The sequence below is a fragment of the Zootermopsis nevadensis genome, unplaced genomic scaffold, assembly GCF_977971745.1.
Source record: "Zootermopsis nevadensis isolate Lab colony 2312 unplaced genomic scaffold, Znev_1.0 Znev_ptg000020l, whole genome shotgun sequence".
Lineage (NCBI taxonomy): Eukaryota > Metazoa > Arthropoda > Insecta > Blattodea > Termopsidae > Zootermopsis > Zootermopsis nevadensis.
In genome coordinates this window covers 16381031-16408363 of record NW_028259152.1, presented here as the reverse complement: position 1 = coordinate 16408363, position 27333 = coordinate 16381031, and the positions used below count along the sequence as shown (strand labels likewise).

General features: G+C 37.8%; 1 protein-coding gene and 1 long non-coding RNA gene across 3 annotated transcripts; one reads left to right on the top strand and one right to left on the bottom strand.

Moving 5' to 3' along the window:
- Nucleotides 1-5923: 5923 nt before the first annotated feature.
- LOC110829694 (juvenile hormone esterase-like) lies at nt 5924-23116 on the bottom strand. The gene is made up of 11 exons (XM_022063688.2): nt 22964-23116; nt 21803-22034; nt 19613-19747; nt 18529-18682; nt 16706-16891; nt 15139-15320; nt 14537-14693; nt 13769-13947; nt 12031-12187; nt 9808-9937; nt 5924-9133 (listed from the first exon to the last, which is right to left on the bottom strand). Exons 1-11 carry the CDS (start codon nt 22984-22986, stop codon nt 8929-8931), a joined length of 1740 nt encoding a protein of 579 aa, XP_021919380.2. The 5' UTR covers nt 22987-23116; the 3' UTR covers nt 5924-8928.
- On the top strand, nt 22028-25456 carry LOC110829700 (uncharacterized). Of its 2 annotated transcripts, XR_015535970.1 has the most exons (3): nt 22028-22273; nt 23200-23359; nt 25149-25456. It is a non-coding gene; the product is annotated as an uncharacterized LOC110829700 (long non-coding RNA). The 2 variants fall into 2 exon arrangements; XR_015535971.1 differs by lacking the exon at nt 22028-22273 and having other exon boundaries at nt 23190-23347.
- Nucleotides 25457-27333: the final 1877 nt, after the last annotated feature.

The following is a 27333-nucleotide window of genomic DNA, read 5'->3' as shown; positions in this document are numbered from 1 at the left end:
GGAATAGACATGGATTCGTGTAATTAGTAATCGTTCCATCCAACACGCTTTTGGCGTGAACAGCTTCAAAGCGTAAAATTTATCCCGGTCATAGCTAAATTTAAGAATGAAATTTTCTGATTCACTTTTTCGTCATCGGTCTAAACAAATGTATGAACCTAATACCGCCTTCTGCTAGTGTTTTGTTTGCACAACTAAACAAAACCATAACTGCGGCCGTATTTTTTTAATTTTTTTTTTCTCAAGGACGAATTTTGTATCTTATGTTCTTCGCGAAAATACTGAGCTGAACAAATAATCGAGGATGGGATGGCCGAGACATGTAGCACGCGGGGTATGAAAGGCGAGAAAAACATTTCAATCTTATTGACTCCGGAAGTGGTTTTTTTTTTAATAATGAAAACGTAAGTGTAGATGACAGGATCTCATTAGAAGACACGTATCTTAATTACACAACGTGTGAAAGTGTTTTATGGACTCATGTGGTTGACGGAAATGCCCGGGGCATGTAAACACAGCAATCAAACTATTTGTTCCTTAAAACACCGCGACTTTCTTTGTCTAGACTAACACAATTCCTAAACGTCGGCTTATGGATATTGGCACTAAAACTTCGCCTACAGCGAATTCTGGGTTCGTATCTCAGCCAGGCCGATCAACAAACGCTTCTCGGGATTTTCGTTCTCTTAACTTAGTCCTTCGAAGAACAGGCTTGGACAGTGGTTTAAAGTAAACCACGGCCACTTCCTCACTTCGTCATTTTCAAACGTCTTTTCAGGGACGCTACATAACCTATGAAGTTGACAAAGACGCAGTTAAATTAGCCAGTAACTCGGCGCCCTTTTCAAAAGCCAGATGACTTGGAAGCTGTATATAGACCATAACACATGACGTCATCAGTGGTGCTTAAGAATGTCCCATGGTTCTTTTTTTGTAAGAGCGGAAGCCATACATTTTAATTATCTCCCTCGTATTGTTCTATTTAGCTTGGTAAATAAGCAGTTAATTAAGATCATAAATTTTATAATTATAAATTGTGATGTTCAAGTTATAAAAAATTCGTAAGGACACACGTACTCAGCTCAAGACGACGTATTAAGCCGCAGGAACTTAACAGTTAAGCTCACAAAGAAATGCAACCAGACAACAAAACATTCCATTGCTTTCAGTTCGTTAAGAACAAAAACAGTTTATAGTCTTCATCAAAGGACACGTCAGCGAAGGATATTCCTTTTTGTAAGTAAACCTCTTAAAAGACAAGACAAAGACTTGAAGGTAAAATACGGCAATGAATTTATTCTTATTCCATAAGGAATGCAGTAATGAAGAGGTAATTAAGGAATATAGGAAAATATCTGCATAAACTTAATAAATGATTAAATAATTTACTGACTAGCGGGGATATTCAAAAAATGCTTAAATTTCTTACCATTTCTTACAGCCCAAAATCGCTGAGCATTATTATTCATCGCCCTGATGATGGAGGCAGTATGATCTCTGAAACGTTGGTTAACATCGACCAGACTACACAGCGCAACAACCCAGAAGACAGAAATCTTCATACTCTGATGATGGAGGCAGTATGACCTCTGAAACGTTGGTTAACATCGACCAGACTACGCAGCGCAACAACCCAGAAGACAGAAATCTTCATACTCTGATGATGGAGGCAGTATGACCTCTGAAACTTGGTTAACATCGACCAGACTACACAGCGCAACAACCCAGAAGACAGAAATCTTCATACTCTGATGACGGAGGCAGTATGACCTCTGAAACGTTGGTTAACATCGACCAGACTACACAGCGCAACAACCCAGAAGACAGAAATCTTCATACTCTGATGATGGAGGCAGTATGACCTCTGAAACGTTGGTTAACATCGACCATACTACACAGCGCAACAACCCAGAAGACAGAAATCTTCATACTCTGATGATGGAGGCAGTATGACCTCTGAAACGTTGGTTAACATCGACCATACTACACAGCGCAACAACCCAGAAGACAGAAATCTTCATACTCTGATGACGGAGGCAGTATGACCTCTGAAACGTTGGTTAACATCGACCAGACTACACAGCGAAACAACCCAGAAGACAGAAATCTTCAGATTCACTGCTGTGAAAACCTCAAATCTTACAAAAATACTTTAATCACCCACGAACACAACATATTCACCAGTACTCGAACCCAGGACAATTAACAGTTTTGTAACCTTAGTTCATGTAACCCCTTCACCGAAACAAACAATTTTGGTCTTCGCTTAGCTATTCTGTCGCTCTTAGGTTCCGAGCTGAAACGAGCAACGCTCATCGGGTTTCGAGCACAGGACACTTTTTCGTGGTTTTGATTTCTATACAATTCCTTTCTCATTTCAAAAAAAAAATAGCCATGCCGATTTTGATGCAAAGCGGTTGATTTATCCATTCTCGCAATTTCAGTTTGGTATGTTATAAAGAACAGGGGAATCCTGCAAGGAGGGTTTCGTCCTAGAAGGACACTCGTGTCGTCCGAATAATATTTAAGAATATATTCCGTACCTCAAAGAAAACACCACCCTCGTCTATTACGAGGATCGGTTAATTAATGTTATTGAAGCAAAATAATGCATATTTGGATTGAGATTCACACGAAAGCCATAAATACAAAATTCAACTTTACTAATTTTAAAGCAGATGTTACATATAGTTACCACTCGTCTCTGAAGGGTTAACATTACAGTGTCTTCTTTGAGCATTCGATATTTATTTACTTCGAAAATTGTAGTTGATTTTGAAGGAATTTCCACGAACTCTGTACCTGTACCAAATTCAGTCATCACAATTAGCTTCAAACAGATTCGTTACTGTCCAAAAAAAAAAAAATTGTAATTGCAATTCACCCTCTGGTATTGATTTTCGCGTTTGTATGACACCACGCCATGTTTGTTCGATGAAGTGGCTTTAAAGTGTAGAACTCCGTGGCAACGGAACATGTCAACCCCTCGGCCATCATTTTTTTTACACCCTGGGAAAATAAACAAAAGGACTCAGATCCTAAGGGGTGGCGAAATATGTACGGGCCACATTAGGCGGTCAAGTATTCCACGAATTTTTAAACTATTTTCCTTTCCCCTGTATGGAAAGACTGAGATTTCGCGAGTCCTTCGTCGTGAAACTTGGGCCCCATCAAACGCTTGGCTATGACAACTTTAAAATGAGAATTTAATCTCTACCATAACAGTTAAGTTTAGTTGCAAAATATATCCATTCAATAATCCTAACACAACACTTATAAATATGGCGACCAAGGTGATGGCGACGAGATATCTCGATCCTTCAAGATCTGTTACAGAATCAGCTTCCAAAGGAAATCGATCTTTCTACGTGGTAAAGGCAATGTGTGTATTATACGAGGTGCGATCGGAAAGTTTCAAGACTGCGCGTATAAAAACCCGTACACTTATCTCAGGTATTAAATTCATCCATCACCCTCGAAGTAGTTCCCCTGGGAGTGAACACAACGATCCCAGCGCCGCTGCCAAGTCTGGAAGCATCCCTGGAAATCTTTCTTTGTCAGCCTGTCAAGCACCATCTGCGATTCTGCCTGAATCTCTTCTATCGTCTCAAATCTCCTTCCCTTTAGCTCAAAGATCTTGCAAGAACCGACCCCAACTTCCTTTCTAATTTTTCCTCTTCCCAAAGATGAAAATTCAGCTAATCCTTCGTCAGATGTCCATTAAATATCAGTTATCCTCTTCTAGATCAATTGTATTTTGTTATCACATTTAATGTTGTTTCGTAAATGTATGTCGCGTGTAGCGTGATCTTGCGGGGGTGAAATGTTTGTAGTGTTCTTTTTTATAATCGTTCAGATATGAAGAGTGGAGGAGGTCCGTCTAGAATTAATGTTATGTTGGAACTCTTTATCTCTGTTTCTCTCTCTATTATCTGTAGTTAAAGTGGTCACAGAAATATTTGCTTTTTGCCAGATGTGAACAACAAATAACTGTTTTTGTGTGTTTGGAGGGGGGGGATGATTGTACAACCCTTACAGGAAACATGCTTAACAAACTCTTCTATCACCTGCTAACCTTATTTTTAAAGGCCCTGGGAATTCGAAGATACCTGCAGCGCAGACCATCTGGTGCGAGTCTTTGTTCCCACCAGCCACACAACAACCACAACTTATTTTTGTTCCCGGTAATGAACGTTTTGAAAAAAACCTCCGTTAAACTCGTCAGTGCTCGGTTGACCTCCTCAGCCATCACAGGAAATCGATGGATCGTGGTTGGGCTGAATTCAGTTAATCTAAATAGTATTTGAAGTTCTCACGGCGCTTAATGTAGTCCATGATTGAAGAGTAACTTTAATTAAAACTTATCTTAACTTTACAAAATGACCAAAGTCAAACGAGGCGAGATCATCGTAAATGTTGAGAAAATTATTTGGATTGAAGTGTCGATAGCCCGTTGGAAGAATTTAACCCACTGCAAAATTGTGTCGTTAATATTAATCGCATAGGCCAAGGTTTGGAATGGACGCGGTAAGTTCCGAAAAAAGGTTGAAGACCATCTTGAAGACCACATGGCTTCATCCCGTGAAAATCTCAAGTTCGAGACTAATAGCATCCATGTGGAGGCATTGCTATATTAAATTCGACTATTTTTATTTTATTTTAAGATGAAGGCAGTATTTCCTACAGATCACTGTTGACCACCTACAAAATTTCACGGCTTCAAAAAGCAAATCAGCAAAATTTACATCGCCTCAAAATTATACATCCCAATGGCGCACAGCAACCACAAATAGGAAGGAGAAGTGCTCATTTGCGTCTAAGTTAAAATAGCAAGAAGTCACGTCTAAATAATTTATGAGGAAAACTAAAAATTTGCCTGTCGATATAGGACAGCAACTAGTGAGAATTTTGTGCTAAAATAATAATTTCTACAAATTATACAGCAGCTGAAAATTAACAAAAATAGTTGTAATGTAGGGTAAATGAATCTAGTGTCGTGATATTAAAGGTTCCGAGATAAAAACTTAACCATTTATTATGTATCAAATTCTTTAATATTATGTCATATATTGGACGTATATTAGCATAAATTTGTTTTAAAAACAATTCTTTACTTAAACAATGATCAATATTAATGATCATTGATCAGAGTGTAGTAATTACATTGCTCCGTCTGAAATTACATCTTCCTTGCCTTTGTGACAACCCTTCCAGACTTCACAACGTAACAGAGTCCCATATCTTGTTCAGTCTTAATCTCCTCTTCACAGCCAACAAAATTCCCTCCTGATTCCTTATAAAAATTATCAAGAATTTCACGGTTTGAATTGATTGCTCGATACACTGACAAATTTTCTGTGGTGCCAAAATCTTCCCACCACTTCAAACTAACACAAGTTTTCTTTATCATCGCTGAAAGCGGAAGGATTTTTATTGGAACTATATCCTTCCGCAGGACAGCACACAATGTGTGTGAGTCGATCTCTGCTACTGATACAAAAATGTCTGAACGAACATTAAAACTGTGATGTAATGGAAAATTATGTTCACACATTTACTGAAGAAGATAAACTTCTAATAAATTAAAAGTTTCAAAAAGATGAAACCATTAATAATTTTTACGTACAATCTATAAGCTCCACACGCTTTAAAGCAGCTGATTCTTAAGGAAAACTAAAAAAGAACAGATGTTATTCAAGCCATTGTGACCACGCCCTAACCATTGTTGTCTTGAAGGTTAGAAATGGACCAACCGGTGTTCCAAGACATTCCTCATTCAAATGCGTCCGTACGCGATAATAGATTATTCACGAAGTGTAATTATCGCAGTTCATGCGTTTTTGTCATATCACTGACCTGTGCTACTGTTTCATAGTTATATCGCTGCCGAATCGATATGCACACGAGTAATCGAAAAGCGATATAACCCATATTGAAATATTTATTGATGGTTGAAATTCGAATACATTTTAATTTGATTAAAAACACACAGCATATAAAAGAGCCCACTCAAGTCACGCCATGTTATAACCTGCTCGCAATAGTCCGTCTCTTTCTTTCAATAATCGATTTATAGGATCGCATCTCGTTCTGACTTAACCTACAAAAATGAGTTTAGGGACATATTTCCCGATTCAACTCTTTCTAATCGTAATGCCAAAATAGGTTCTAACACATTTTAATTTTATTTATAACACATTTAAATATTAAAATCAAAACGATCTTTTATCAAATGAGCCATCTTAATACAGACATATAATTAATTTTAATTAATTAATTTTATTTATAACATTTAAATGTTAAACTCAAAAGGATCTTTTTATCAAATGAGCCATCTTAATACAGACATATAATTAATTTTAATTAATTAATTTTATTTATAACATTTAAATGTTAAACTCAAAAGGATCTTTTTATCAAATGAGCCATCTTAATACAGACATATAAATAATTTTAATTAATTAATTTTATTTATAACATTTAAATGTTAAACTCAAAACGATCTTTTATCAAATGAGTCATCTTAATACAGACATATAATTAATTTTAATTAATTAATTTTATTTATAACATTTAAATGTTAAACTCAAAAGGCTCTTTTTATCAAATGAGCCATCTTAATACAGACATATAATTAATTTTAATTAATTAATTTTATTTATAACATTTAAATGTTAAACTCAAAAGGATATTTTTATCAAATGAGCCATCTTAATACAGACATATAATTAATTTTAATTAATTTATTTTATTTATAACATTTAAATGTTAAACTCAAAAGGATATTTTTATCAAATGAGCCATCTTAATACAGACATATAATTAATTTTAATTAATTAATTTTATTTATAACATTTAAATGTTAAACTCAAAAGGATATTTTTATCAAATGAGCCATCTTAATACAGACATATAACTTGACATAGACGTAACTAATTAACCCATACCCAATAGTGGAACATTCTAAAGAGAAAGCTTAACTTTTTAACTTTAATTCGAAAGGAAAAAAAACAGACGTGATTAAAAGCGACCCAAAACTGCAAAAGCATAACAGCATGTAAAACGCAAAAGGAGTGCCTGAATATAAGCTAATCAGCCCGAAATATGTAGTGTTACATTAAGACAAGAGAAAAAGGATACGTCTGTGTTGTGTAATGGCAGAATTATAAACTTTTAAAACCCAATTCAAGTAACGCTCCTGTATAATGTTATTTCCCAAAAAGTTTTCAGACCTAAATTCTGTATTAAATAATTTTATCTCTCACCCCATTGTAGCCTAATATATTTTACTGATTGGACTGTACAAACCACGCTTCTAACATTAAGTTAATATCTGAACACTGGATTTCTTTCGCGTTGCAATTCTGAGTCGTATGTCGTATTTTGCCTACGTCTCCAAGAATCTACGCGCAGTCGGAACTGCACGCAGTTTACAGGATAGGAAACATAAGCATGACACGGCTTCCAACTTCCGAGTAATAATATTGACTCTGAACAGACAGGTTATACAAACAACAAGCCCATGTGGTGTTCAGTTGGGTTATAATTAGATATGAGCCCCAAATAAACTAAAATTGGGTTGTCAGCATTCCTTACGAGAAACATTTGCTTCTTAGTTATAAATTTCAGTATAAGAAACATCTATATTCTCCTGTGATAAGTGGCTTAAAAATTCGGGAAAATAAGCTTTCTTTAATTCGACTCAACGTATTAAATTAAGGAAACAAATTTTAAGTATTGCAGACTGGATTCCAAATGAGTTCTTTACGATTTTGCGTATTTCAATGCACATCCTATAAAATGCATTTTGTGTAAATATCACTAGATGGTTAAGATACTGGTTTAAATCTCATATAGGTTACGTCAGAGACTTTACTTACTTTTGTTCCTGTTGTCATATCCTTAACATTCACACAAATTAAAAATCACTACAGTCAAAATATTCCCCACATTTTTAGGGCATTTAACCAAACCGAAAGGAATAATTTTGCTAAGCCTAAACATGAACCTGAATCATGAATTTTTAAAAACCTTCTAAAACCGATTCGTAATTCAAATCTAAAACTTCTTGACGATGGTGAAGAGTCAATTGAATAAAAATTTTCTTGGATATTATCCATCGTCTAGTAAATATAAAACGTATCCGGAGATAGGGATTAGCTCTATCTAGTGGGCCCAACTGAGTAGGAACCTGAAGACGGAGATAGAGTCCCATCTCCGAAACGTCGTTTTACGTTTTTTACGTTTTATTACTAGACGATGGATAATATCCAAGTAAATTTTTATTCAATCGATTCGTAATTGCTCCGATGTCGAGCTTTTGGTAAATTTATTAAATAAGACGCAAGCTCCAAATCTATAATTGTGGACATAAGAAGTAACAGGTTATAGTTACTTCCAGGACCTCTTTTAGGCTCTAAGTTACTTTACTATTCTATTCTTTGAAACTGTTCTTAAATGTCTGTAGTCTGCCCTCGTCCATGAAGTGTTAATAATAATCAGCAAAACCTGGGTTTGAGGTTAGATTAATGAACTGTCGCTCGTACCGCACGGATCTCGCTTTACTGACGGTTGAAACCAATCTCAACAGATTTGGTTGAAATTCGGTCTGTTAATACGGGAATCGGATAATCGAGGATCGGTTAGCAGAGGTTTTACTGTGCATTTATGAAATTTAGATTGTGTGTTCACCACGAACAGCAGAGCATAGTTGAGCGAAGATGGCGCAGAACTGGCAGGGCAGCAAACCTAACAACCAAGCGATGGGAGGGCGGAGCCTTTAAAGTTTGCAATTTAACGACGGATAAATTTTCGGTGCACTTAAAACGTTTCGCGTGAACACTCACAAAAAAAAGGTGATTGTGCAAAGTGACCAGCAGAGAATAATACACGCCCAATCGCGTGACTTAGCTCTCGTCGTCTAGAATTTCACACATTTTCCACAAGGGGGAGCGAATCCCAGAATTCCATGCGGTCCTTATACAAATATTCCTCCATCTTGAGCTTCACAGGTCGGATGCCATACCAACCGGCACTCTGTGACATGTCGTGGCCGATATTCAAATAGGAATGTTTTCCGTTAGTAATTGGCTGCCATGTCACTGTACTGTTTTCTCCGGAAGGAGTGGGGTTCCTGAAACGAAATTTCATTCTCAGTCTTGAATAAAGGCGTCTCGTGGCTTGGTAATTCCGTATCTGTGCTTCGATAACATTTAACACTTCCGACTACATTTAGTAATTGACACGAGAGGAGCCTATAGCGATATTTTAAGGGCATTATGCAAATATTCTCGGTCAGTTGTGGAGCTTATACGAAAATGAGAGTTAAGGGAACTCATTAAAGCCCATAATAGTTAAATCAAGGATTAATATTTGGACAGGACATGTAGAATGAATGGAGAATATAATATTTTCATGAAAATTGCAGATATGTAACCTAACCTTACATACAGATGGGAATATAATATTAAAAATATCAGAAAAAACACGTTATAAGGGTGTTGAATGATGTCAACTGAGTCTTGTGATTGCGGAAATGAAATTTCGGATATTATGTACTTCTTTCAATATAAATTAACGAAGAGACACAAACACGATGAAACTACAAATTTTGGGATTCTCACGGTGGTGAAACTGTCGATTACAGTTTTGTGGGTTGTAGCCTTGGTGATTCCGAAACGTCGGTAACCACCTAAAAGACTACCCAGAATAATGCCTCGGCATCATGAAAGTGCCCATACAGAAAATGGTTGTACATAGCCTATAATCGTAATGCGCCTGATTTAATAATTCAATATAAAAACTTACCCATAAGTAGCAAAATTTACGCAGAGCGTGACCATGGTATCTATGACGTGAAGATCCGGATGGCCAGGAAGCCACAAATTAAAGATTGGCAACGGAATCAAATAGATGAGGTCGTCCTGATGAACCACGCCTGTAACATACGTCACAGCAAACTACATATTTATTTATTATTTATTTAGTGTTCTGTCTGACGACAGGTCCATATGAACAGGATCCTTCCATCCTTTTCTCGGACTGGGACCTGTTCATATACGTTCTTGGCAGATGATCCAGAAGTGGTTTGCCATTGCCTTCTTCTGTGTGTGAATGGAGTAATTGTTGGGATGCCACAGAGGAAAACTCTGTGTTGCCTAGACCACGGCCTTGCCCAACACAAGTTATAAATTCGGGCATCGCCGGCAATCGAACCCGAGACCCCAGGATTACAAGGCCAGCGTTCTAACCGCTAGACCACCTCATCTTATTATTATTTAGTGTTCTGTCTGACGACAGGTCCATATGAACAGAATCCTTCCATCCTTTTCTCTTCTCGGACTGGGACCTGTTCATATACGTTCTTGGCAGATGATCCAGAAGTGGTTTGCCATTGCCTTCTTCTGTGTGTGAATGGAGTAATTGTTGGGATGCCACGGAGGAAAACTCCGTGTTGCCTAGACCACGGCCTTGCCCAACACAAGTTATAAATTCGGGCACCGCCGGGAATCGAACCCGAGACCCCAGGATTACAAGGCCAGCGTGACGCAGGGAGCGTGCAGGACAGAAACTGTTCCGGTCGCCCTTAGACGATATCAGTCAAAATTTGTACGCCGTGGAGATTTCTAACACTTAATATATTGTTTACTGTTCTCCGATTTAAATATATTTTGACAACTATAACATGTGTGAAGAATCGATTGCGTGTCCTTTCGATCAACGTGTACAAAGATATTTAGTTTGTATCTCAGTGATACTACCATTCTTGGGTATTCCTTATGAGTAACGTTACGACTCATTATGTTTTAGTAAGAAAGAGTACGTGTGTTTTTACCAAATTTATTTACCTGAAATTATGCAAATCATCTCAATAATTAGCATCTGGAAAACAAATAAATGAGCATAACATTTCTAGTGACACTAACATTGCGAAGGGAGCAATACAGAGGTTAAACTTACATTTGTAGGTCTGTTTAAGATTGTCAGTGTCTTCATCGGACTTATTATGACCGGATTCAAGCATTCAGAATGTCAACATGCAAAAATTGTATGTATAAATTCTACGCAGAATGGTAAGGATTACACATTCATGATATTGTTTTATAACTATTTTTCTCTTAGAAAACGAACTCCAAAGGACTCATCTCAACAAGATTGAGTTATATATATTTTTTAAATCTTGTCCGTCTAATCACAATAAATTCTTATTAAATATTAAAATATTACTATAATTAACATTTTAAATTATTTAATATTTAAAATATTAAATGATGTTCCTTTATCGAAACATTTGATATTTTAAATATTAAATAATTTAAAATGTTAATTATTGTAATATTTTAAATCTTGTCCGTCTAATCACAATAAATTGTTATTAAATATTAAAATATTACTATAATTAACATTTTAAATTATTTAATATTTAAAATATCAAATGATGTTCCTTTATCGAAACATTTGATATTTTAAATATTAAACAATTTAAAATGTTAATTATTGTAATATTTTAAATCTTGTCCGTCTAATCACAATAAATTCTTATTAAATATTAAAATATTACTATAATTAACATTTTAAATTATTTAATATTTAAAATATCAAATGATGTTCCTTTATCGAAACATTTGATATTTTAAATATTAAATAATTTAAAATGTTAATTATTGTAATATTTTAAATCTTGTCCGTCTAATCACAATAAATTCTTATTAAATATTAAAATATTAAATAATTTAAAATGTTAATTATTGTAATATTTTAAATCTTGTCCGTCTAATCACAATAAATTCTTATTAAATATTAAAATATTACAATAATTAACATTTTAAATTATTTAATATTTAAAATGTTAATTATTGTAATATTTTAATATTTAATAAGAATTTATTGTGATTAGACGGACAAGATTTAAAATATATCTTTATTATATCAAAATATGACGCAAACTTTACCATCTCAAGATTGAGTTAGTTTAATGACATTGACCGGTCTTAAATGATATATTTTGGAAAATTTAATGCAAGAACTCACCCAGGTCCATGCTGATGATCATAAATTCGACCAGATTTGCATATGAGTATTGGCCGCGATATGCAAAGTTGTATCGATATATCGGATGGTGGCCTGCTTTAGTATGAAGTTCGGCCGCTTTGTGGACTGCATGGACTACATACCGGTCAGTGTATAGCTGTGAAGGAACAGATAAACCTACGTAATTTACATGCTTATATTTAATATCGTAAATATGTGGTCAGGTAGAAGTGATTTTAGATACATCGTTTACATACGAGGTGCGATCGGAAAGTTTCAAGACTGCGCCTATAAAATCCCGTACACTTATCTCAGGTATTAAATTCATTCATCACCCTCGAAGTAGTTCCCCTGGGAGTGAACACAACGATCCCAGCGCCGCTGCCAAGCCTGGAAGCATCCCTGGAAATCTTTCTTTGTCAGCCTGTCAAGCACCATCTGCGATTCTGCCTGAATCTCTTCTATCGTCTCAAATCTCCTTCCCTTTAGCTGAATTTTCATCTTTGGGAAGAGGAAACCTTAGAAAGGAAGTTGGGGTCGGTTCTTGCAAGATCTTTGAGCTCCTGACAAACGAGAAGTCGATTCTGCTTCTGGTCCTCAGACAGGATGCGTCGCATGTGGAGTTCTTCCTTTAGAATCAGCTGACAGGTCCCATAGCCTATCCCAACAATGTCGCACAACTCGTTGATGGTACGACGTCGATCTTCGTGAATGGCCTGCCGAATCTTCGTAACATTTTCGGGCGTTGTGCTCGAAGATCATCGACAGAGGTTCGGCCATTTTTAAAACGTGAATGCCACACAAAAGTTTGTGCACGACCCATTGCGGACTCCCCAAATGCTTGCTTTAGCATTTCATAGGTTTCCGTAGCCGTTTTGGCGAGTCTTTGGCAAAATTTGATGCACACGCCATTCCGAAATCGCAGGAGGGTCGGTGTAATGCACTACCAAAACGCCCGTAACTAAGAAACAAATGCTAATTCGATGATGCCGGCTGGCACACTGATTCACTATGAATGTAGGCCGCACCCCCTAGCGGCAGAATCTCGTACTACATCCGGTTCGCCCTCTATTGACACAATCTTGAAACTTTCCGATCGCAACTCGTACGTTCCCAAAATAAAATTCTTTAAGACCAAGCGTTTTGAACATTATATGTCACATATTTTGTCCTCCTAATGGTAAAAATAAAAAAAAAATCTTTATATTTTTCTATGCTTGTTTGAATATTGATATTAGAAAACTTCGTGAATAAGCAACGTGCAAGACATCGATTTTTAATGCATATGAACTATGATTATTTGGATAAGTATTTGTAGTGGACGGCTACATTTTCCGACTAAAGTTTTAAGAAAAGAATTCGCCTTTTCTATCCTTGTATTTTCAATAGAAAATTTCACTACCCATCGTATTGATTTACGTTCAAATTAACACACAAAGATATTAAATTAGGGATTCCAGTAAGTGTTTCATACGGCATAATCATAATTTATCACTGTATTTAAAAACTATTCAGTACATCTTTTTCAGTGAGGAAAATTGCGTTGGTTGCCGGGTTACGTATCGCCAAATATCGTCACTGTACAACTAACTTTATCTTTAAAACATGTATGTGCGTTTTGGTATTTTGAGCATATTATGTAAAACTGTGGCAGATAATGATATTTGTACTTGGTAGTTAGTTTTATCCTTGAACTCATAGAAACACTGAGCATATCTGGCATACGTGTCTATCTTACCTTAATAAGTTCTTTTGGATGAGCAGTGTTCTTGTCTGCAAAATAGAAGTCGCGTATTCGATTCCAGGTTTCCGGAATAAGACTTTCATTTAAACTTAGATCCAAGAAAAATTCTTTCGGCCCATCAACATCCATATGTTCATTGAATTCCTTCAATTTGGAGTTGTCAGTTATCAAGGCTGTCGATATCAGAACAGAAAAATTGATATAAAATCTTAAGGTAGTATATTTGAGTCATATTGTGAATTAGGTTAATATTTTAATATTTTCCGTCAAATCACAATTTTTAATAAGATAATAAAATATAAAATATTTAAAATATCATTTCACGTTCCGCATCGATGCGGAACGTGAAATGATATTTTAAATATTTTATATTTTATTATCTTATTAAAAATTGTGATTTGACGGAAAATATTAAAATATTGATATAAAATCTGTTCATTATACCCTTGATTTCATCGTAATAGCTCTGTTTCCGTCTGTTTAAAACAAAATCTAAAATGACAGTCTTGTGGATTTTAATCTATATTTCTTTAGATGGGATACTGTAGTATAGAATTCCTTAACCGAGTGGTAATTTATAAGTTTAAAATTAATTTCTTTTTCGCCACTTATTAGCAAGTGTTCCACTTAACATTTATTAAAAATTACTTAATTTACGAGACAATTTAATCTAGTTTTAATCTAATTCCATAAGTACTTGGACTGTTCAACAAGTCTCCAGCATGAAGTTCTGGGCATTTCACGTAAAAACAATTGACTCACCTGCTCCGAAAAAGGCTCCGTCTTCAGATGTACTACCCATCATCCAAGGTACTTTGTAAAAGTCTCCAGTCTGCACCAGCTTTAGAGGAGAATCCGTAAGGAAAGGCTCTGGGTTCGATGCGGTCTTTGTTTCCAACACAGGCTGCCAACTATCAACCTGACATACAAGTTACACTTGGCGGAAAATATGTTTATACACGTTCAATTCTCAAGGTCAACCTCACCCAAGTTTAAAATTTGAGAAAATAATATAAAACAACTGTTAGAATTATTTTTATAGATAGAGATGGCCGTCTTCTGGGTTGTTGCGTCGTGTATAAGTTTATCGACGTTTCAGAGGTCCTTACTGCCTCCATCATCAAGGCGATAAGTAAAACTTTAGTAAAGGTTCTACCATACTACACGGCGCTACAATCTAGAAGACAGCCATCTTCGGATTCATCGCCGAGAAAACGTCAAAGCCTACACTTCAGTTTAGTTTTAAAGTTCATTAATGATTGAGAGGTTATTTAATATTTAACCACTGTTTCAAGTGTGACAGTCACATATCCCCCAGGCCACGTAAGAGTTTGCATTTCTTTATAAACACTACTCTAGCGTACCTCCTTCATCACGAGATATCTCGCTTCAGTCTCACGAAGACACCGAACCAAGTCAGTCGAATTTCCGGTAGGGCATCCCACGTTTTCGGCTTGACTCTTTGCTTTAGTCAGCGGATCCGCGGGGGGGAATACCCAAGGCATAAACGCCGAACCGCTCTGACCTATAGCTCCATGAAACAAACCTGAAAAAGACATTTATCAGCTCTGAGCTGTTGTGTTTGCAACTCTCATTTTCATGACATTCCTTCTCCAACAAAACCTTGTTACATTTCCGACCTCTTTGGATACAAAATTAAGGTAAACAAAGGACGCACTGGAAAATTAAAAATTCATATAAATTTTTCTCAGAAATTCTCAAAGAAAGAGCAGTTGGAGAACAGGAAATACGAGGTGCGATCGGAAAGTGTCAAGACTGCGCGTATAAAAACCCGTACACTTATCTCAGATATTAAATTCATCCATCACCCTCGAAGTAGTTCCCCTGGGAGTGAACACAACAATCCCAGCGCCGCTGCCAAGCCTGGAAGCATCCCTGGAAATCTTTCTTTGTCAGCCTGTCAAACACCATCTGCGATTCTGCCTGAATCTCTTCTATCGTCTCAAATCTCCTTCCCTTTAGCTGAATTTTCATCTTTGGGAAGAGGAAGAAGTCACACGGAGCTTAGAAAAGAAGTTGGGGTCGGTTCTTGCAAGATCTTTCAGCTCCTGACAAACGAGAAGTCAAGTCGATTCTGCTTCTGGTCCTCAGACAGGATGCGTCGCATGTGGAGTTCTTCCTTTAGAATCAGCTGACAGGTCCCATAGCCTATCCCAACAATGTCGCACAAGTCGTTGATGGTACGACGTCGATCTTCGTGAATGGCCTGCCGAATCTTCGTAACATTTTCGGGCGTTGTGCTCGAAGATGGTCGTCCAGAACGCTCGTCATCATCGACAGAGGTTCGGCCATTTTTAAAACGTGAATGCCACACAAAAGTTTGCGGACTCCCCAAATGCTTGCTTTAGCATTTCATAGGTTTCCGTAGCCGTTTTGGCGAGTCTTTGGCAAAATTTGATGCACACGCCATTCCGAAATCGCAGGAGGGTCGGTGTAATGCACTACCGAAACGCCCGTAACTAAGAAACAAATGCTAATTCGATGATGCCGGCTGGCACACTGATTCACTATGAATGTAGGCCGCACCCCCTAGCGGCAGAATCTCGTACTACATCCGGTTCGCCCTCTATTGACACAGTCTTGAAACTTTCCGATCGCACCTCGTAACTAGAAGTTTAAATTCTGCGGAATTACGCGTTAGTTAAAACTGTCTCTTGATAGATTCCAATGTCGGGATTTTGTAAACACGGCAATGAACACTTAAGCTTATATGAGTAGGGAAATTCTTGACTTTGCTGACTCCAAAGTTATCCGAAAGGAAATTTAAATTTCTAAAGACGGACATGCGAGCGTGTCTGATTTTATTATGGCTGATGTTAGGTGGGATAAAAGGGGTGAAACTTCTTGTGGGGCCAAGACTTCATTAAGCTACGTCCTGATCTTCGGGAACTTCGATACGCTCGTACGAACCTCTACTTAACGCTGAGAACATATGGGAATGTATGGATTTGCTTCCAGCGCTTTGGCCTTGAACCGTCACTCTCTCTGAGTCACCGCCAAATTCTTGGATGTTCTGTTGAACCCATCGCAATGCCGCCACCTGATCTTTCATTCCGTAATTACCTGGTGCCTCATCGTCTCCAGTACTCAGAAATCCTGCAGAACAATCATTATGAGACTTTGGGTTGTTTTAGAGGTTTAAATCAGGGAGAATATTAAACACATACCGCAGAAATTATTTCCTACACTAAAAATGGCATTAGATTGTTTGTTCTTACTTAACCGAGAAAACAAAATAGAATCCTGTATGACGATGGTAGAGAAGAAGAAGAATATTAACGGAAGTGGTCATGACCTATTTTAAATCACCCTGTAAGAATTAGTTCGAGATACTGAGAAATCCCACAAAAAATATGTGATTTAGTCAGAAATCAAAATGAAGAGACATTAAAATGTAAACGATAGTTAATAAAACAGTCGACAATTTTTGAAAACACAGTAAAGAATTCAAAACAACGCAAGTCACAACATTGAAATAAATAATAAATTTAAAAAGTGCTTGTTAATATTGGGTTCTGATTTCCAAAATAGGGCACAAGCCATGTTTGTGACTGAACACTCGGCCACGTTGTTGCCTTATTCATCAGCAGCTGAATCATCTGAGAAGAAGATGTCAATTGGCCCTGAAGATAAAGTTGAGAAGTTTCTTCGAAACGTTAACATCAATCTACAGGGGGTTACGACCCAAAAGATCAGATCAAGAGTTGTACTAATTTACGTTAATGAATTAGGAAAGATTTCAACATATAAATTTCAAGATCACATTTTGAAAGCGTAGTTTATTTTTGTAACTGAATGTTTATAAAATTAAATAACATTAACAAAAATATTTTTTTTTAAAATAATCAACACGTATCCGACAAATAGACATATAATGAATTAAAATTACATTCTTGGTAATAAATACTTCCGTTTTTTTTTAAAATTTTGTATGAAATTCTGAAAACTCATGGGACCGTTTGTCCCCAATGAATTTCAGTAAACCCTTAATAACAAATAATAACTTAATTGTTTATATTTGAGTACCTAATTTCATGCATAAAAATGATACCATCGATACAAATGGCTTCATCGAAAATCAACTCGTCTCAGGCGAGCAGGGAATCCACCTTTTCCACTCTGTGTTTCGAGCAGATGGGGCAAATTTGCTGTCAGGTTACGTTAAGGGTCCACTACATGTTTCGACCTTAATTAGTCATCTTCAGGTGGTTGGTTCTCTTTAAGTGTCGGAAATTAACAGATATGACTGTGTTACTGACTTCACCATGTTTCTAAACAATAAATTTATGTTACGAATTTGGAAACTACGTGACTACGAAAATTAGGGCGTAGAAGAGTCCTGGAAGGTTGTCTTTTTGATATCAAGAGGCAGATGGGAGGAATTCTAAGTAACACTTAAAACGGATTGTAAAAATGCCGACTGATTTGAACTGATTCGACGTAGTTCTATTGTCTGCCGGCCGGGGCGTGATGCTGACCTCTCACCCCCATCTAGTGCCGAGGTCAAGGAAGAGAGGAGCTATACCTCCACTCCTCCCAAGCGCTTACATGGCGTATAGCGGGACAAACTTAACTTAGGTTTAGACTACTGTTACAAAAGCAAAGGTGATCTACTCAGGCACGAACCACTGAAAACATGAAATATAGAATGGGTGTCTGGAAAGGCTTGATATTTTGAGTCCGTGGTTAGCGACGGGTAGCTTTAATCAGAATGGCGTAGCGATATACTTAACCCATGACTCCAAGGCGATAATTAATTGTGACCAGTACAATCGCTCTGTCCATTAGGTACCACGGTCCACTTATGAAGCTCACACCAGAGCCAACACTGAATTTCCCTCCGTGGATGTACACAATCACCGGATGTTTCGATTTGCTGTCAGATGACTGCAAAGAGACACTTCATTTAGGATCCACAAATGAGTGCATGTTACGTTCGGGGGTGGACTTCACTGTTTTATTCATGAACGAAACTTCAGCATCAATTAAAAAAATAAATAACAATATTTATGGGTCACCATCGTCAATTGTATAGTCGGCGTAGTAGTTTTGGCCGGTGGAGAAGCTGGCGGACGGGCCTACTCCGTGTACCTGAGGTGGCACGGTCAGTGCATTTCTTTTGTTTGGGCGTTCAGTCCGAGACTCGCTCCTAACCTTCCCCTTTAAAATTCCAAGCTAGCGGAGCTGGCGGACGGGCCTACTCCGTGTACCTGAGGTGGCACGGTCAGTGCATTTCTTTTGTTTGGGAGTTCAGTCCGAGACTCGCTCCTCGGTGCAGTCAGCAAAAGAGACTCGCTCCTAGCCTTGACCTTGAAAATTCCACCGACAAAAAACTACTGCGCCGACTATAAGCGTGAGAAGAAAGCAAAGTGTTACCTTTAACCAGCCAGTTAGGGACCGAGGCAGGGGTCCCATGTGTTTTAGCGAATATTCCCCCGATATCTCTAAAATTAGCGGTAAGTCACGTACGGCCACGAAAATGGAGGTCCCTGAGCCCATAAATTCCGTGTGGTTGATTTCCTTACAAATAATCGTATTTGTTCTCAGAAATATCCATACAATTTTTTTTTCAGAAAGTTTTTACATTCGACCAATCGAAACACGGCCACAGGTAGGCGACGAATGAGAGTCCTTAAAATTTTCAAATGTTCCAACGGAAGATGGCTGTCTTCTCGATTGTACAGTGACTTATCGCCCTGATGATGGAGGCAGAAAGTACCTCCGAAAAGTCAGTAAACCTCTACAAGTTTACCTGGCGCCGTGTGAACCTTAAATCCTGCCGAGTTTATTAAGTAACACACTTCATTGAAAGCTCACCTGTTCAGGGGTGTACACGTTCAAGTACAGACAGTCCTCGCTGCCTACAGGAACAACCAGATCATTCTGAATGCATAAGGGACTGTCTGTTAGAGCGTCGAGCGTCTTTGACCAGGGGCGAGGACCCCGAGGAGCCTGTGCACAAGGAAAACAAGGTAACGAGGCTGTCTATACATCTGTTAAAACATCCTAGTGAACTCACACGTTCTTCGCCGTGGTAATTCTTAAATTAAAACTGTACTGAAATAATGAAACTGATTATTTATTACGAGGATCTTATAAATGTGATTTCCTGTTTATCGATGTTCTACTTGTTGAAGCTATTGAAATATTTTCATATTTAAACTAGTAAACAGACTTCCCTCTACAATACTCCCTCACGTGACCAATTCTAATTAACCATTTTGAGGATCATCATTAAGATGGCAGTGTACTTCCAGTTATTTGTGGGTTAATATAATTTTAGTAAAAAAGATTCGAAACACTTCTGTTTTAAGCTCGATGTCTTCATTCCGATTATACCGCCGATGTCTAGGATAGGAGAGACGATGCAGATCCCCACGAGCGCGAGTTGCCTCGGGTAAATAAAAATACGATTAAAAAATTGACTGTAATTAAAAAAATATTTTTACATAATTGTAATAATATCAGGTCGTATTTTCATAAATACACATCATGATAAATGGATGTCTTATACAGTAGTTAAGATATAACATGTCTAAACGACTTCACAGCTATGACATTTTAAAGACCTTGGAAGAAGGATAAAGAGTTTTAAGAATTGTGTGTTTTTAGATAAAAATACCAGAAAATAATCACAATTTCCATACTAGTCCTTAGAAGGCAGCGCCATTTGTTTTTAAGCTATTTGACTGCAGATAATAAAAAAATTGAGTAAAAACACTTTCAGAAGTAGTTTGTTACATTAATTAATAAAATGCAGCATTTATACGAGAAAACCTAACAAACTACCATAAGCAAAGTTAGATTAGTACACTGCATAGCTTCTATTGAAATTAATGCTGATAGATTTACGAGAGAAATTTGGAATCATAGTTTACCAGCATTAGTAGTCACGCCATTTTCGAAACATTAGTTTTCCATAGAGTCAGTGTTAGACTGCAGAATTTTACAACCATCAGAATTCCATTACGATATATTTAAGCGTACAAGTCGTCAGATAACAAGAGATACTTAGAATTGTGAAGACAGTTATACGAATCTTTACTGAAAAACTAATAATATTCATGTACAGGTAGCCCTCGATTTTCGCCGATTCAGAATAACGCCAATTTTGAAACCATAAAATCAAAAATTGAAGAAGAAAAATATATATTACTATTATTTATAACGCTTTTACAATGTTTCTTATACTAAATCGTAATTCTTATATGGCTAATTTTGAATAAAAATTATAAATACAGTCATCTCTGCAATTACGTTTGTTTCGTTAACGCGAATTTGCTTCAATGAGATCGATTAATCGATAAAATTGTTTGTGAAATGGAAACTTTTACATACGCGAGTTTGCTCTTAAGAGGAGTGTAATGGCAACCATGAGGCCTTATCGTTAAATTTTGAAAGAAATAAAGAAGAAATCACTACACGCCTTCTCTAAAAAAACATGACGATCCTCAAACCAGGGACTTCCTCAGAGAACTAACACCGCTTCATCACGCCATCGCCGATTGTAAGTGTATAAAATATATATTTTTTAAATTATCTTTATTTTATTTCAGAGCTTTAAATGCAATTCCATTATATTACTCGTCAATGTTTGGGTGCAGGGAACGCATGTCATCGACTTCCAATTGATTTACATTATAAAAGAGTTTCAATTTACGCTGGTTCGTTCAGGAACACATCCCCGGCGTAAATCGAGGGCTACCTGTATTCGCAGTTAATTTTTTTACGAACTTTACAAAGAATCTCCCAAAATTTTGCACATACATTCAGTGAATGAAATAAAGACATTTTAAAAAAAAACTTAAACCATTGTATACATCAGCATTTATACTTGGTAAATTAGCGAATCTAGCTAGAAGTTTATTGAAATATCTCCTATAATACTTATAATATCTCCGTCCCTTTATATTCAAATTAAAATCAGACGGTATCATGTTCGATTAAGTGAAGATGAATTTTTCAAGGTTATTTAGAGGGAACTGAGGAAAGACAAAGCTTACAAACCTTAAATCTGAGGTCACCGATGGGTGGCTCAGCGTACGGAATTCCCCTGTAGGAGCAAAAGGGCTTTCCATTCCACGAATTTTTCATAGATCCTTTGACAGGACCCAAATTTGTACGCACGAAGCAGTCACTATGCGCCTGAATTACCGACAGAAATACGACGTACACAATAGCTATCTGCCAACGCTGCCGACAGATGTCTCGTCCATACATGCCGGACTGCATTTCCCTGCTATGAAATGAAACAGTAAAAATATGGCGTGGTTATAAATTTCAAACAGTACCACACACCATCTGCTTAATATTCGGCAACTCTGCATTGTGCTACATTGTGCGTGTATGAATTCCTTAAGAATTTCATGAAGAAAAAGGGTTTATTTCCTTGAATAACTTTCGGAAGTCCTTTTTTTGTGAAGTGTCGTGTTCTCTCCAGAGCTCAGATATCACCGCTACGACCACATCTACTCCAAGGTAACAATGCGTATAACATTTACAATATTCCCGACCAAAATCTCGTGCTCATTCCTTGATTATACTATTCTAGCGATACTGACAACCCAAAGTAGCCTCTCAGGTTACACTAACACCACACTGACAGTAGTTAACATGTATGCACATTCACGAAGTTCATCTTTCGACACAGCGCAATTTGAATTAATGAAAGCATCGTTACATAACCTACAAATAAAAGAATATAAAATATTCCTTGTGATCTACACTAGTATTTTGAAAACAGACGGGATAATAAAGTTTTTTTTCAAACCTGAATCAGAGAAAGAGTTTTTATAACTTACTCTTCTCTGTTACTGAAGCTCCTTACAGGAATTCACGATGTACATGCGTAGGATATTACGAGACTCTTCATGAAGCTCACAAGTGTTTATAGAATCCCTAATGCGACAACAAAATGTGTTATGTTGCCCCATTGAAAGTTCTGTATAATTTAGTATCGCTCAGGCATGTCCTTCGCCATTAAAACCTTCTAGATATCTTGTACACGCGAAACCCATAATTTCAAAGCGACTCCAAGGCTGAATTCGTCACTTCCTGTTCATATCGGTTGTTTTCTGTTTGATACCTACACAAGATAAGAACGTCGCATGTCCTGTAATTAGTAGCGCAGGTATTATTATTCTGGCAGATATTTATTGCTAAACAAACCTGAATTTCCAATTTCTTGACATCGTAGTTGGGAAATTGAGTCACAATGGCGAGGAAGTCTTCGTTGATTCCAGTCGTCTCTCGTCATTTGAAACATTTCCTCTTGCTCTGTTCCAACTCGCGGAAGTATCTGCTCACGAAAACATTCCTGGCTTAAGACGGTCTGCAGGCACATCGCAAAGGATGACTGACTCGTCATAAAAAATTGTTACGTATCTATTCACTGCATGTTCTAGGAAGTTATCCTTGGACGACCTAGATGCTTTCACGCGCAGTCTGAGACACGCAATGTCTTATGGCGCCACCGGAAACTGGCGGTAGTTCTGCGAAACATTTGATAGTTTCTGGACGTCACACAGTACCAGTCCCTTATTAACCACAGAGGTGAGGACAAGTGTAAGTGGTTACATTACAGACATTATTTCTGAACACTGCTAATATTTCCATTAATGATAATAGGGTCTTCGTTGAAATGAGACCATTTGTAAATCTGTCACTACAATTGCTAGTCTACTGATAACAAACAGTTCAAAAGACGAGTTAAAACTGAAGAAGCAATGTTTTCTTCCGTGTAACATCTCTTATAGCAATCTTGTATTCCTCTATCCATTAATTTGTTTCTTTTTATACAGGTATGTTAATTATTGTTTTATTCTAATTTAAACCGCTATTTTGTATCTGTTTCTAACTGCTACGCCATTTCCTGTTAATCTAATTTTGACATAGTTAGGGCAGACTTTACAAACTACACCAGGGGTTCTCAATCTTTTTCGCTGGCGTATCACTAATTCTAATTTAACACATTAAATTTATCACTAACCAAACGCGTTCAGAGAAAACCTATCTATGTTAATATTAACTTTCGATTTTCTTACTTAAAAAGTGGTTCAAGAATCTAAACTGTTTGGCGTGGACGAGACATCTATCGGCAGCGATGGTAGACAGTTATTCTGTACGTCGTATATCTGTCGGTAATTCAGGCGCACAGAGATTGCTTCGTGCGCACAAATTTGGGTCCCGTCAAAGGACCAACATTGCACGGTATACTATGTTTTAAGTTTATTGACGTCAAGGAATCTAGATTCTTGAACCAAAAATAAATAATGTAGCTCAAAATTTGTACAAATTGAAAGATTCACTCGCAGCTGCTGACCGGCTCAACGGATTTACTCCAAATTAGGACTGTCGTCTGTGACGAACAGAGGCTAGACTCCGATACCTGACAAGTGTCACTAACTAGCGACGTTTCGGAAAAGTAAGCACTGTCCGATACTATACGACCTTCCACTACATGTTAACTACTGTTAGTGAGACCTAGGAGGCTACTTTGAGTTGTCAGTATCGCTAGAATAGGAGAATCAAGGAATGCTCACGAAATTTTGGTAGGGAATATTGTAAATGTCCATTTGAAACAGTGAGAAGGAGATAGATATCAGAGAAATGGACTGTGATGATTTTAAGTGTGACTAATTTTAATGGACGAATTGATTGTCTTATATACAGTGTGTTCAATTTAAGACGCAGCCGTAACTGATCCACATTAACGCCTTCACGTACAAACCGACTGAACCAATGGCATTTTTTTTTTAATTTTTGCAGGTGGGACGGACGCAATTTCAGATGTTTTGTCGCTCAGTGGTCACTTGCGACAGCGAAACACTTCTTGTGTCCCTAAAGTTGTTACCAGTAGGTGTATTGTTGTTTTAATGACGTCCATTTCTAGAAATTATTCTCGAATAGCGGTAAACGACTCTGATGCGGAGTTATGTTTGAGAATACATGATGTTCGTATCTGTACAGCTTCGGCGCAACTTTCGTGAGCAGCGGCCTAGCAACAACGTCACGTATGAGTGGAAAAAATTGTTACACGGGGGTGGATGTATTTATGGCTTCACTTTTATACAGTTTTTTCGTCACTATTGGGTTGCGTTTAAGAGGGAACACCCTGTAGACAATCATGATCTTGTATTTCAGTTGTCATCGTCTAATTTCTTTTTATATTTACATTTATATTAAAGCAATAAAAATATTCTGTGCATTAACCTAAGTCCTGCGATAATTCTCTTATCTTCAGGAATACAATCAACAAAACATTAAAGGTTTACCCATGAAGATAGCGAAATTATCACAGAAACTTATTGTTTATTGCATACTTATTGTGGTTTTCTTCGAATATACTACATAGATAAAGAAGAGATCGTGAATGAACTCCCAAAAACATATCAAGCGACATTCCACTCAGTCTCCTGTAGTGCAGGACACCATTATATCAGGGGCAGTGTCATCGTGGTTCAACGATTAGGTGACCTGATGGCCGCCAGAGGGATACTACGTCTGTCAATGACATAGTAAACAGTGATTTGCAGAAACGAACAGACAAGTCGGGCAAACACCACAGCGCATGGGCAGAGAAATTGTTTTAAGATCTGATACCCTCTGGGACGAAAACTGTAACTTGTTAATTATGTAAAAATAAACAATCGTCTTATCACAGACTTTCCTTATATAAAAGACCCGTGACATCAGATCATGTTGCGTGAGTGACTGTTACACACTGCAGATCAGTGTTTAACGTTCCTTTTTCTTGTATTTCGTTAAACATTAGAAACACGACAAGCAAAACTTTTATTAAAATATAGTACATATTCCTTGTAAATTTCATTGACATCTCTGTTTTGTGTCTTATATGATGAAGTGATTTTGAGAATCTATATGCAGGGTGTCCCACGAATCTTTTGCCAAACTTCGGTTGGATTATTTTTAGAGAAATGTTTTATGGGTCAGCCACTGCGTAATTATGTTGGATGGAAAGTAGGATAAAACGCGGAGATTACATGAACTTATTTCAAGTGATAAAAAAACCAGCTACGTAGGAATTATATTTTACGTATATTTAACGTTCATTGTGGTGTAATGTACGTAGCAGGGCGGCGTTGGCTATGCTGATCGACGTGACCGATGGGGGCCGAGTTTCTTAAGCTTCTGCGCAACTAGTCACGTGCCCTCGTCAGCCAATCGGCTTCATTCACTTCTGTACGTTCAGTACAGTGACTAGCTACGGGCTGGACGACTGAGGTTCGATCTCCGACGCGGGCAGAGGATTTTTCCTCTAGCATCTGGGTCCAGACCGGCTCTGGAGCCCGCACAGCCTCCTATCCAATAGGAGAAGTGGCTTATCCGTCAGAAACGGACTAACGTACGTTAGTAACAGGCAAATTCACGAGGATTTGGGGGTCCCGCTCATTTCCGACCACATCAGAGCACTGACTGAGAGCTTCGACTCGAAGTTAGCTGGTGTGGTGTGCCGGTCCGGCAACTCGGGAGGCACTCGTGCCGAACGAGGGCTGTCAGAGGTCACCCAAGGGCAACCGAGGGGGACTGATGTTCAGCAGGCCAGCCGAGGTTGTCCGTGCTTTTCCTCGGTTGTAAGGCAAATTCCACGGTATAATTCAGGAGGGGCACGGCCCGCAAACCCCGAATCACGGAAGCTACAGCTGAAGTAATCTCCCACAAGTCGCAGAGGCCTTCACTCCCTTCTGGGTTCAAACCCCAGAGAACCAACAAACCAAAATTTCTTCGGACAAGTTGCCTGACGGGATAACCTCCCGTGAACAGCAACACGGCGGTGAGTCTGAAGATTGCTGTCTTCTGGGTTGTTGAGCCATGTCGTCTTGTAGATGATCAGGGCGATGATGGAGGCAGCAAGGACCTCTCAAACGTCGCCAAAGTGCAAGAGTGATGTAAGCATTGGGAATTCTGAATGCATTTGTGAGATGATAATTATTTTGAACGGTTTCAGTGGTAGTGGCCAAAATTGACGAGCAAAGTTTAATTTCGATTTGTATTGGTCCGATACGGTGAAATGAAGGGGAATCATTTCATAGTGAGTGCTCAGAATATCCAGAGATTATCAAAGTTCGACGGATATCGTCCAAACTATCGTCACTTAATACCAAAGGTCAACCGAAACGACTTCCTGTCCTACAAACTTTCTGTGTCACAGAAACAGTTTACCAGGCGAGACTCTGTCAATTTGTTAGTCGCAGGAGAATCGCGGAAATTTGTCCCTAAACTCATTCTCGCTGCCGCGCGGTCACTGGGACCGTGGGTTCGAATCCCACTCAAGCCAAGGATGTTTTTCTGTGTTGTGCTGTCCTGTGTACAGGTAGAGGCCTTGCGACAGGCCGATCCCTCGTCTAAGGAGTCCTACCAAAATACCTATAGATCGAGCAAACGAAAAGTTGGGACCCGCAGATTCTCAAGGCACTGAAGAACGGATCGTATAAGTATCTAAGTAAGTATCTGATAAACATCTGACTAAAAGTTGCATTTAAGAAATTATATTTAAGTTTATATAATTTTATACACCT